The sequence below is a fragment of the Salarias fasciatus genome, chromosome 13 (genome assembly GCF_902148845.1).
Source record: "Salarias fasciatus chromosome 13, fSalaFa1.1, whole genome shotgun sequence".
Classification (NCBI taxonomy): domain Eukaryota; kingdom Metazoa; phylum Chordata; class Actinopteri; order Blenniiformes; family Blenniidae; genus Salarias; species Salarias fasciatus.
In genome coordinates, this window is record NC_043757.1 from 6,616,253 (window position 1) to 6,628,718 (window position 12,466).

The following is a 12,466-nucleotide window of genomic DNA, read 5'->3' on the forward strand; positions in this document are numbered from 1 at the left end:
GATGCCGAGTACCGTCCAATGACAACAGTTTGCAGAAGTGTATTATCACGAGGTGGAAGCTGGATAATGAAGCACCTCTGAGCTGCGTTTGAGTGCAGCGACTCCATCAAGGCTGCCGTGAGCTGTTTGCAAAGCCTGAACACACACACACACACACACGTCCTGCTGGGCGTGTTTGTCTTACCCTCCGTCTGCGTGAGTGTGTCCTTCAGCGACGGGATGGAGCGGTACACCAGGAAGGAGGCCAGCTTGACGGACAGGGCGTCCCGCGGCAGGGCCTCGCCCCTCATGTAGGACCTCACCACCGAGCTGTTGTCTTGAGGAGAGGAACAACAGACACGCACAAGTTAATCCGTGAAAGGTTAGCCGTCAGCTAATGTCTCATGAGCGTCACACCCGGCCGTTAAACTGTGGTTTATGTCTTTTTCACGAAGCTCTCAGGCCCTCTGCAGATGTGGCGTCATAAATATTTTAGTCATTTTAACATATCAATAACACTTTCGCGAATGAAACTCACTCACATGTATATGAATTTCAGAGTGAGAACGAACAGTTCCTTGAAGTTGAGTTTCATGAAGGTTCATCTGAAGGGAAACTGGAGCCGTAGAAGGCTGGTTTAAAGTCAGACAGAGGGAGTGTTCAAGAGTGTTTTAGGAGCAGAAGGCTGATCCTGTGACCCAGTGATGATGATAAAAACATCCATGTGAAGCCTGTTAACACTGCAGTCATCTCCAGCTCGCACACTAACTACACGTGTTTACTTCTTCTGACTGAACTTCAGGTCATATCTGAATAAGATGTTTATCACAGTTTGGTAAAATAAAAACACTGCAAATGGGTGTTTTTTTCAATTTTGTTTTGTGGCTGCATCAGAGCACAAATCCAACAGGAAACCTCTAGAAACATGACAAATATGCACCTCCATTGAAGGGAAGGGCATTCAACAAGCTAAATTAGGCAATAAGCAGCTCATTTATCGAGTTAAGAATAAATCTAAAAGAATCAACCTTGTGGAAAAAAGATTCAATGAGATTTGCAGAAAAGAGAAAATCTAATTTCTATGAAGACAGCGACAATAAAAACAGACCTAAACAGCTGCTGACACTTCAAATCCAGCTAATGAGATATTTGCATGACTTCGTGAACACACACTACAATTTCTCTGCTCTTCCTTGGTTACAGACAGTTTCATGAACGCCCTCAGCCTTCAGCTCTCGTCACTGTCATGCTCGGGTTCCGCCTCCTCCTCCCGGAGAGCGTCATCCGCCGAGGCATCCAAAGAATTCGAGGTGCAGCATTTCAACCATCACCTGCAGCTGGCTCGTCATTCTCAGATAATCAAGTCGCCGCTCATCGCACGCACCTGACCGGGTCCGAGGTTCAGATCTAGCATGGTCCCTGGAAAGCTTGTTTTGAGGCCTATTACTATATATCGAAACCAATATGGCTTCTCTAGAAACTGTAGTCTCTTCTTAATACAGACACCGCTCTATACTGGGGAGTAACTTCATGACGGTTATGGCAAAACACAAACAGAAATCACTAAAACAGGAAGTTCTAGGTGCATATTTCATTGATGAGTGATTCGTTACATTCCTTGAGGTCAGATTAGAGTCTTTATTCCACAGACTTCACATAACATGAAGGCCGAGGCATGTCTGAATTGTTTACATACCTGCAGCGTCATCCACTTGCTTCCCACGCCTCACGGCGTGTTTATTACCGTGTGGGCGTGTGTGTGTGTTTCCACGTGTGTGTGCAGATTCGAGGAAGGACGGAATGTGTGTTTGTTTGAGTGTATACACAGCGTCTGTTTAACTTCCAAACTATGACATTCATGTGCTACGCCCCGGTGCAGCGAAAACATGTTGAAACACGTCCACCACCTGCAGCGGCCGCCGCCTGCGACTCTGCTGCTCAGACTGACTTGTGTTTTCTTTGTGTCACATGTCACCTGTGTGAAACTTTAACATGTTCGCTTACAAATTCATTCTGTTGCTGTCTCTAAATAAGTGCACTTAAAAAACAAAAACAAAAAAAACTTAGGAGTATCTGTGGTGCCAGTGGCAGGAAGGAGCCAGACTGAACAGCTGACATCTGTCACATGGTGTGCTGTGTTTTTATTCTGCTTGTCATGCGGCCCACACACACACACACACACTAACTCTTGATAGATTTCTTACTGCTACAAAGGTCTCACAGGAGTCTGATAAGATCAGTGTTTGTGCAGCGAAAAAAAATTTGTTTGGGAAGTAACTTGATCACTAAGGTGGCACCTTCGCTCATGATGTAGTTTGCATGTTCTCCCTTTCTGTTTATTAGTTTTAATGAGGCACTCCGGCTTCAGTTGTGCTTTTTACACGTTGAGCTTCGGTGAACTGGAACAGACTCCAGCTTACAACGGGGGAAAAACGGCGAATGGTATCAACGCACACTTGCTCAATGCTCACCTCGGAGCCAGTCGTCCAGGATCACGTCCACCGAGTTCTTCATGACGGGCAGGAACATGGAGGTGAGCAGAGTGTCGTGGTGGTTGGTGGCGCCTCGCATCATCCTGCCGTCCCACATGTCCACCACCAGACGCAGCTGCCACAGCGGGAACGTCTGCAGGAGGTCACCCCGACGCAGAGCTCCCACCGCCTGACACACACCGACAAAGACACGGTTAAAACCTGCGGACATACCTTCAAAAGCGCTTTTCAATCTGTCTTCTAGATCAGTGAACTCTCTTTGTACACCTTTTTCTTCTTTTCCGTAGACTAACTCATCTTTCTCTTTAGCCTGCTGCTACGACTTATTTTCTACCGCTGCTTACTTTGCGAGCTTGGGGTTTTATTTGTTGCATACACACGGTACAGCAATGAAATGCAGGGAATGTCCACCAGACGCTACAAACGCAGAATGTCCAAACAGGCAAAAACATCAAATACAAAAGAAAAAAACAACAAACAGGTAAAAATATACAAGAAGCACAGACAGGAAAAATCAACACAACCAAGACTTTGTTTATATTGTAGACAAATAGTGTCAAAAAGTGAACGATTTTATTTAAATGACTTTACTTGCTGAAACTGTGGGATTTTTGTCACAATGTCAAGAGAAATCAACTCAACAGTCCTCGTGTGTGTTTCTAGGTTACCTGCTCGATAGCGATGTACGTGGGCAACATCTCTGGACACTCCTGCGTCACACACTCATACAGCATGGCCGAGAACAAAATCAGGGTGTCTTCTCTCTGCGGAGAAACAACAAAAAGCCACGAGTGAGTCTGAGCTGCTCCATCGAGCAAAGGCAACGTGACAACACGCCAAAGTGCAGCTTCAGCGTTTCAAATTTAAATCCTTTTTATTTATTTTTTTAAATCAAGAGCAATCACTCAATGCACAAAACAATCCTTTAATAATGAATCACAGAAGGACTGATACACAGGGAGAACATGCAAACTTAAAGTCCTCAAACCCGAGACAGTCTCTCCGTGAGGTGACAGGGCTGAACACCACACCACCGAGCAGACGACATGTCAAAATGCACTTTAACCTATCCAAAAGTTGCATCCCAACTCACACTGCATTCATCATAATAAAGAAACTGTCAAACTTTTAAACGCAACGTGAATGGAAGTCAGCAGGAAATGTATTTGACATCTAAATCCGGAGCTATTTCACGCCGCAAATACAATCAAGACTGCGTTTACACAGGTAGAGCTAACAGGCATAGCCTCAGTCTGTATGATTGCTCTGAAAAGATAGAACTCCTGTTAAGAATATGTACATGACTGAAATTCAATTACACAATGTTACGCTTCAAAATGGGTAATTTCTTCTATTTCGCTCTGCAGGCTCAAACCTCTTAACGAGCCAACGCATTAACCTGAAGCAGCCTGTCGACTCAGAAAATAGGATTCAAGTGACTACAGAGCAGACTGAAGAGCAATCATGACAATCCATACAATCTATTCTAAATCTTCAAATTACTGCGTGCGACATCGACTGAACAAATCAAGCTGCTGCAGGATTAAAACAAAGCAAAGCCGTGTTTACACCTTTTCCCACAAATCTCATTATGTTGACTCTTCTATTCTGGGAAACTGAAATAGACTGAAGTGAAAGTTGGACGGATGAAATAATCTGTCCGACTGACTTTGGTCGTTGTCAACGTACTTCTGACTTGAGTGGAAATATAAAACGTAAAATGAATGGATCTTGACAGAACAAGCACAATGTTTCCTGCTAGGAGAACTTTAAAGTTTACTTTAAGGTGTGCTGAGGGCTTTCAATTTGAAATAGGTACAGAAGACCGGCTCCTCAGTGACATGCAGGATTTAAGATGGTCACATATGCAGCTCCTGTATTTAGACAAGCTCCCGAAATTAGACTGTTTCACAGATTATGACCATTTTAAACACATCTGCATCAACACAAACAAGAGTTTATTTCAAGCTAGTAAACATCTGGTAAAGTCAACGCTCATGTCCCACTCCTCGAGAGGCAGCCCGGTCTTCTCTTGCATGTCTATCGGACTGCAGTGGCGGCTGCAGCATGTTGAAGGATGATCGGTGGTCATCTTTCAGGTCATTGTGGAGAATATCTTTCCTTCTACGTTTAGCAAAGCAGTGCTCCTGAACTGGCTGATGTCTTCTGAATTTGCCTCCTGGGGAATGAAGGCCGCCGCCGCTCGATGCCATTCTGATGGAATGAGTCACTTCTTAAGGGCAGTTCTCACTGGACAGCATGACAGCTCTAGTACATTGGGGCAGTTCTTGTACAGCTTATTTTCCATTGGCGACATTGCCTTCCTAACGATTTGCCTGACTATAAAATATCATATCATCATCATATAATATTCCTATCTCATTAAATCCAATGGTCACAGTTTTGCCCTCTGGTAGACTGGATAACATTTTTGTGGCCCTCACAATGATTAAGGTTTCGGATTCAGGACAGCTCTGTGTCAACAAATTTCCTTCAAACTGACGTTCTGTGTCAGGTGTTCTGGCTGCAGATTTAACCCGATTACTGCTCAAAGAAATGAACATGTCAGAGTGTAACAGCTGACAATAAGAGCGGCAGCCTCATAGAACAACAAGCATGTGTTGACACAGCTTTGTTGGGTAATGGCTTGGTTTAGTCATGCTGACTATATTTCTCAAACATTTGCAACATTTCCATCGAACTCTTTTGAATCTTTTAACTTTTACTAACCTCTTTGGGATTGTGTTGTTGTCATAAAACAGACCAAGAAACATTCTGATTCTCACTGCTTGTGTTTTACCTTTTTAACTCATTTAATCCTGTTGATAGGCACATTTAGGATTGTATGCTTATATGCACACATTAACATTGAAAGGAACGCCACATTCGATGGATGTTTCTTGCTGCATATTTAATGTGATAAAAGATGATTCTCGTGAGGACATCTGAGGTATTGTCATTGTTTATGCCGGCTGCTTCCTAAAGTTCATTTAGTGTTAATATATGGAACAGTTCTTTGTTCACACAATAATAATTGGATTTGGAGAAGCTTATAAACACGATCATGAAGTAGACCTGAATCAGGATGTGTATTTATTACCAGGAATGCACGCTGAATGCAAATACAATTGTTTCAGTTCATGGAACAAACAGCCTTGTTTTTACTGTGTTTGGTTTTTCTGCCGTCTGGAATGAGAGGAAAGCTTCTGCAGCGATAGCAGCCACACAGTCACACATAACTGAAATGATGTGAATTAGTGCTCAGTCACCGTCACGGCACTCCAATTAGCTTCGTGTGACTTCCTGTTACTCGAGATTAAGTTCTTGTTTGTTTGTTGTACTCTTACACGGGGAAAACCATTCTGTTTCCAGTAAAGCTGGGCCAACGTTAAAAAAAAAAAGTAGACGATTTAGATGTGAAAGATAACGCTTCCAGAGTTTCCTGAAAAATTCACCCTACTCTCCACAGTGTGTTGAATCATGGACTAATCTTCTGTTTGTAAAATATCACGGAACAAAAAAACAACTGATGTAATTTCATCTCTTCTGGCTCATCAAAGCAATTCAACATTAAAAGTACTTTTGTTAGTATAAAGAAAGAATCTCTCAAGATATCACATTTCCATTTTCAGGATTCATTAAAAAAAAATTATTTTGAAGCCTGAAGAGACTTTAGATGGTTTTATGAAACAGTCCAAGAAGAATTTTAATTTACGTGTCTTCAATGAAGTTGTTATTCTTTCACTGTTATTTTGTGTCTGTGGTTTATTTTATATTATTATGGAGTTTCTTCTATAAGGATTTTACTGTAATCTTAACAGAGTCTTCATTTTTTTGCTTGTATTTCAATATCATGCTTTAAGTCATGTATTTTTTTCGGTTTAGCTCTGTTGTAATGTCTTCGCCTTTTTAATTGTGAAACATTTCGGGATTTTTGTATGAGGACACTGTAAAAAAGATTTTTGTCGTATTATTTAAACTCTGTGATTCACTCAAACCAACCGTTAAGTCGACATATTTAAGGATGAAATCATAAAAATAAAGTGATTAGGTTTGGAAAGATGGAGTGCGTCACCTTGTGCTAAAACTCACCTGTTTCATTTCCTCTGTAGCTTTACAGAAGAACTCGGCAAAGGAGATGAGAGCGGGCTCAGATGTGAACGTGGAGATGTCTTCAGGCTGCAGGGAAACAAAGTGGATAAATCGATCCGTTTGTGCTTCTTTGTTTCAAAAATACTCGACTTTATTCATGCACAACGTCTGTAAAATAAGAAATGAGAGAATAAAGGTGCTATGACAGGTATCGAAAACAAATGAATGGGAGGGGAGCACAGTGAGAACGGATGGAATAAATAATGTGCGTTTTTTTCCCCCCGCAGACAGTCAGGTGTATCGACAGCTAACAGCCAGGCCACTGGGGAAGCAGTAATAGTCTGTCAGCCACGCGGCTGCCTGCTGAACCTCCAGCGACAAGCACACAAAGCTGGACTTGACATTTCACCAAGGAGGACAATTCAATCCCTCTCACTTCAGTCTGCTTTCAGATGCACAAAGTAAATCGGTTACAGTGAAATTCACAGCAGCGACGACGGGAAACGGCTGGAAAAGAAAAGATTAAATCAATCTTAATGGCAATTCTGTGATGATGAGAATTATTCTGCAACGCTTTGCAAGGAAATGTTGGATACAAAAATAAAACTTAGATTAGTTAATATTAAGAATCATTGTGTCAGACAGGAGAGAACAATCTATCATTGTTAGACAAATGTTTGTTGTCAATAAACTGAACTTTCAATAAATTGTCACAAAGCTCATTTCAATTTTTATAAGCAAAACAATTTGAACCTTATGAACTAAGTTAATATTGTAATTAACAGACAGGGTTTTTTTCGTGTTATAACATCTAAAAATACAAAGAATATGAACAAAAAGTCTTTAAAATGACTTAAACTATGTAACATTTGCATTTTGATTCTATGAGGTTCACCAACACTGCTATGAAAAACTTCCTCCCTCTTATTTTGTGCACATTTGTGACACCTTTGTTTCAAAACATCAAACTAATTAAAAAAAACAACACAAGCATAACTTGAGTAAATACAAAATTGAATTTTTAAATGAAGATTCTATTGAATGAGGAAAACTGAAGCTCTCCAAACCTCCCTGATCCCATGTGAGAGGGTAATTGCCCCCTAAGCCTAATAACTGCTTGTGTTACCCTCGATGACATCTCCTGTAATCGTGATAACTGGCAGTGAATCTTTCACATCGCTGCGGAGGGATTCTTTGGATTTGCTTTGCTTCAGCCACACTGTCGGGTTTTCAAGCATGAACGGCCCGATTAGCGTCATCTCACAGCATCTCGATGAGTCTGGACTTTGACTCAGCTGTGGGAACAATTACTTTCACATATACTTCTTCATTGCTCTGTCAATACTGTACAGAAGAAGTCAAGAAAAGCATGTCAACGAGTTTTTTTTCTTTCATCCCACAGCAGTGGTTTAACTTTCTCCCTGCATCACGTAGACTGAAGGAAACACAGTCAATGTGAGTGATGTTTGTGGTTTCACCTTGAAGGCTCTGAAGCCAGAGTTGCGATGGCTGACGGTGGTGGCGACCAGGCTCTTCCAGCCTTGCGGGTCGTCCTTGTAGGGCAGCTGCCCGGCGCGGAGCTTCACGTACAACACCCCGTCTCTGCACAGGATGGACCTGAGGACAAGCACAGCGCTTATCAACCAACTACATTCATGTTCCAAGCCGAGCGTTTGTTTCTTTCTCCATGCTCACTTCAGATTCTGCGTTTCTTTGCTGAGGTCTACAGACAGTTCCCAGTATCGGGGCCCTTTCACCTTCACCTGCCACGAACACAACGTCAACATTCAGAAGCTCAAAGAACTGCTCGTGGCTGGAGCTGCGGGATGGAGGCTGGTAAATGTTACCCGTTTGAGAAGATGCAGCTCGGGGAGCATGGTGGGAGCCATCAGCTCCACGGTCGTCTCCTCGTACCACTTGGTCTCCTAAAAGACGAGCAAAACGCGTCCATCATGTATAATTCTTCACTACAGCGAACAGGAAGCCGGCTTATTGTTCACGGTGATGTAGGGAGTGAAATAATTTGTATTGGAGCTTTTTAGAGTTTCTTTGGTCAATTCTAGGCTTTTTTGGGATATTCTAACAGCTTCCCTCCACAAAAAAAATCAGTACATAGATATAATTCTAAATATGCATCGAAAATATGGTGTTAAAACAACAAAATTCTAATCTAAGTAGGAGGAAAAACCCCTTACTGTTCCTACATTCACCGATTCAACAAAATAGCCTATTTAGCAGTAGTGAGAAAAATAAAATACAGGTGGAATTTAAAAATGGAAACAAAGTGATTCATGAGCGAGCCCATAAAAGAAAAAAAGAATGACCTCAGTTGCATATATTTCAACATTGAATATCAAAACACGATTTTAAATTCTGTAAATACTTGTTGAGGATTAGAGGGACTGAAGTGAGTAATGTTTATACCTCTATCCTGTTGAGAGGGTTTGGCAATCTGTCTCTCGTAAACCATTAATCTCAGACCGTTTATAAATTACAGGAATGCTTGAGCTTTCAGTCATGCTAAAAACAGTAATATTGAAGAAATCACATGAAAAAGATGCAGAATCGCCCAATCAAAATAAAATTCAGCACGAAGAGGGAGGCAAAGTGTCAGTCAGTCAGTAAATGAGCCAGCTGAGATCAGGGGTTTTAAGGAGGCAGTCTACCGTACGGTCTAGGCAATTAGATCACAACCGTGTGGAATAACTCTCCAGAATCCAAGCAAATTCCAGCAGTCCTGCGTGTTGACATGACTCTTACAAACGGTGGGGGGTTGCTGTTCAGACTGGGACTTTTACTATTTTTGGTTTAATTGAAGACTCACTGTGAGTGGCTGAGCCCTGCTGGCATTGACGCCATTCTTCAAATTATTATTTTTTTGAGTTTACAATTAATTCATATGATGGTAATTATTCATCTCACACAGGGAGGGAGGGAGGTGGTGAATGCGGCTGTTCATGGGGTCAAACTGAGAATTCAGCTGTGATTCAAATTGAAATGAGGCGTCCTGTTCTGTGGCGTGAAGTGAAGCTGGGGAACCCCGAGACTTTAACCTTCATCCACCCTTCAAGTGTGGAAACACTGAAACAAAAGCAGCTCCATTTAACTCCAACATGCACTGTATTTTTCCTCTCATGCCAATAGATACACGACTAAAACAGTGAAATGAGCTGGAGTCATTCATGAATTTATTAAGGGGCAAAAGGCTAAAATTGAGAAATTTGCTTTATAAAGATAGAAAAAGTGGGTAAGTAATCAGGCTGAAACATTAAAAAGCTTCGAATAACTATGTGATAGGAGTAAGTTCCTTTTAGTTGGTGAAATTGTTAAAGGAATACCAACATTAAAAATGGAGATTTCAGCAGTGTTGGTCAGGATGTTTTTAGGGTTTGGAGCAAATTCTCTCATCAATGGAACTATTAAAACATGTGGTAAAATCAAAAATGTCACCAATTCAGTAAAAAAACAGTTTCAAAAATAAAATGAGCGTGCAAGAAATGTCTAAACAATGGGAGCTGTTGTATCTGCAGTCGACCTCATGTCTGAAGGATGAATAAAGTCCCAGACAGGAGCTGCTTTCAGACATTGACCCTTTTGTTACAGTGAATGTGAAAAAAAACCCTATAAATCTGCGTTAGAAATCAACCGGAGGTATGAAATTAATTTCAAATGAGATACTGTGTACAAGTTACAGGATCAGGTTAAATGTGTCGCGGTTTTGATGAAGCCGTTTCTCCTTTGTGTGTCTTGGGGAGGTGAAGCATAACCGGCTCCAGTCGGCCGAGATGCTGAAGGTGTGTTTACCCACAGAGGAAACAAAGAGACCAGTGTGTGAAGTCTGAATACATTACTGTTTTAACTCGATGTCTGGAAGGGTTTTTAAGAAGTGATTTCTTTGAAAGTGGAACTAGGCGGACGCTGCTGTTAAAGCTGTAACAGAATGTGTCAAATCTGAACGAGACTCAAACGATGAGGCTGATTTCACAGCGGTTTTAGATTAATGAGGATCGATAACATAAAGTTACTTATTTTCTTACTTGTCAGCTATAAAACAATAAAGCAGGGTTTTGTTGAGGAAGCTCCTACTTCATTCAGGCGTGTGTGTGTTTCTGTTTGTGTGTGCTGACCTTGTAGGTGACCTCTAAGAGGGCATAACAAGGCTTCAGGGAGTCCACGTCCACGGGGACCAGCAGCCGAGGCTCTGCGGCCAGCACGACCAGGTGCCGCAGGGCCTGCAGGTGATATCTGCACCGGTGCAAACAAACAATCTAATAAACACCCCAAATTCAAGTTTTTAAAGAATAACAGACAAACCACTTCATTGCTATTCTCCTGAACTCCAGACTTTAATCCACAGAGAATATTAAAACCCTAAAAACTCTCGTAGGACAGACACGCATTTTGACATATGAGTCCATCAGTTTTCAAGCGTTCATCAGGTTTGTTGCCGTGTGTTGCTCTCACCGGTTGTCGGTGCTGTGAGCGGGGAAGTGTGGGTACAGAGCGCAGAGCAGGGCGGCGATGGCTGAATTGGACGTGCTCAGGGTGTACCTGCAACAAAATATCATGAAACAGAGAAAAATATATCACATATTCGGTCAGAAGCACCTCACTGGTTCAACACTGACGCATAACGCAGTGACGTATATAACGCCGGCTGGTTTTAAATGACACTCGAGCCTTTCTGTCCCATGACTCAAACCAGGTGTGCATCGCAATGGCGTTAACAGCATCACAACACAGCCTGTTCGACATAGGGAGCAGGAAGTTAAGAACGTACTCTGAATAATGGAGTCATTAAAATAATGTCAGGTCAGATGATAAATGCTACTTGTGCTCAGGAGGGATCTTATGAGAGGACTTATTAAGAGTCCACTGAGCTTAAGGATGCTGTTCTTTCTCTGATGGCTGATAATAACATGAAAAATGATGGAACATTATAATCTTTTCCTATTAATTCACAAGTGAAGGGTTTCAGGCAGATACTTGATGCAAAGGTAATAAAAAAAATAAGCATATGAATTTGAGACAAATTGACACTAAAGATCTGCTTGATTATCACCTTCAAAGTGGAATTTTCAGGGAGATTTAATTTGGCGATTCTTCCAGTTTGTGGAAATTCCACATGCGATATTCGGCAACATAAATCTCAATGAGAAAAACCCTGGCACAGCTTTTACAGTTACAAAATTCCCGCAAAAAAAAAAAAAAAACCCTCACAAACATCATTTCATGGCCACTAAACATTAGATACGGAGCCTTTTGGTTACATAAGAAGATGATGAAGATGGAAAAAACGAGTACTGCTGACTGCAAACAATCACTTTCTCTGGATTGTTTTGTCAGAAAAACTTTCAGTACGTGCCAAAAACAGCAAAACTTGAAACTTCTGTTTTTCTATCAGCTAGAAAAATGTGCTTTATCACACTTTATTAGTCTCTGTAGGGAATTTGTCCTCGACATGCGACCCATGATGAATACTAGAAAAAAAAAACAACAGTGAGAAACTGAACTCCAGCTGTGAGGGCGATATTTTGGTCAAGGGCAGCGACGGGAATAATATTCATCCTGATACTTAAACTGGGAGATATTCACACTTTCACTTCAGCGTTCAGCTTAAACACTTTAAAAAATGAGAAGAGAAACTGACTGAGCAAAATGAGCGAGGGAAGGGAGAAGAGAGAAAAAAAAGCAAAGAGGGAAATAGAGGTGAGAGAATGAATGACTGTGATGAAGATAACGAAATGTGCTGAAAGCGCTTGTGAATAGAAAATCGGAGTGCGGGCAAAATGATGGACGCCAGAAGGGGACGGCGGCGGCGCTCTGCTCTCCGGCGTGACCTACAAACCTCAGCAGACCCGCGGCGAAGTGCCCGTGACAATACACACTCTGGAGCCTGACAT

The 12,466-nt window shown here is 41.7% G+C and overlaps 1 protein-coding gene across 1 annotated transcript in view; it reads right to left on the reverse strand.

Annotated features, from left to right (window-relative positions):
* Positions 1-12,466, reverse strand: part of anapc1 (anaphase promoting complex subunit 1) — a 53,582-nt gene that overhangs the window by 1,089 nt on the left and 40,027 nt on the right. The window contains exons 44-52 of the mRNA XM_030106410.1: positions 11,028-11,114; positions 10,691-10,808; positions 8,411-8,488; positions 8,259-8,326; positions 8,042-8,180; positions 6,564-6,650; positions 3,140-3,235; positions 2,451-2,640; positions 185-316 (exon numbers count right to left, since the gene is read on the reverse strand). Of these exons, the coding sequence (XP_029962270.1) occupies positions 185-316; positions 2,451-2,640; positions 3,140-3,235; positions 6,564-6,650; positions 8,042-8,180; positions 8,259-8,326; positions 8,411-8,488; positions 10,691-10,808; positions 11,028-11,114 (995 nt within the window). The remainder of the gene's footprint in view (positions 1-184; positions 317-2,450; positions 2,641-3,139; positions 3,236-6,563; positions 6,651-8,041; positions 8,181-8,258; positions 8,327-8,410; positions 8,489-10,690; positions 10,809-11,027; positions 11,115-12,466) is intronic.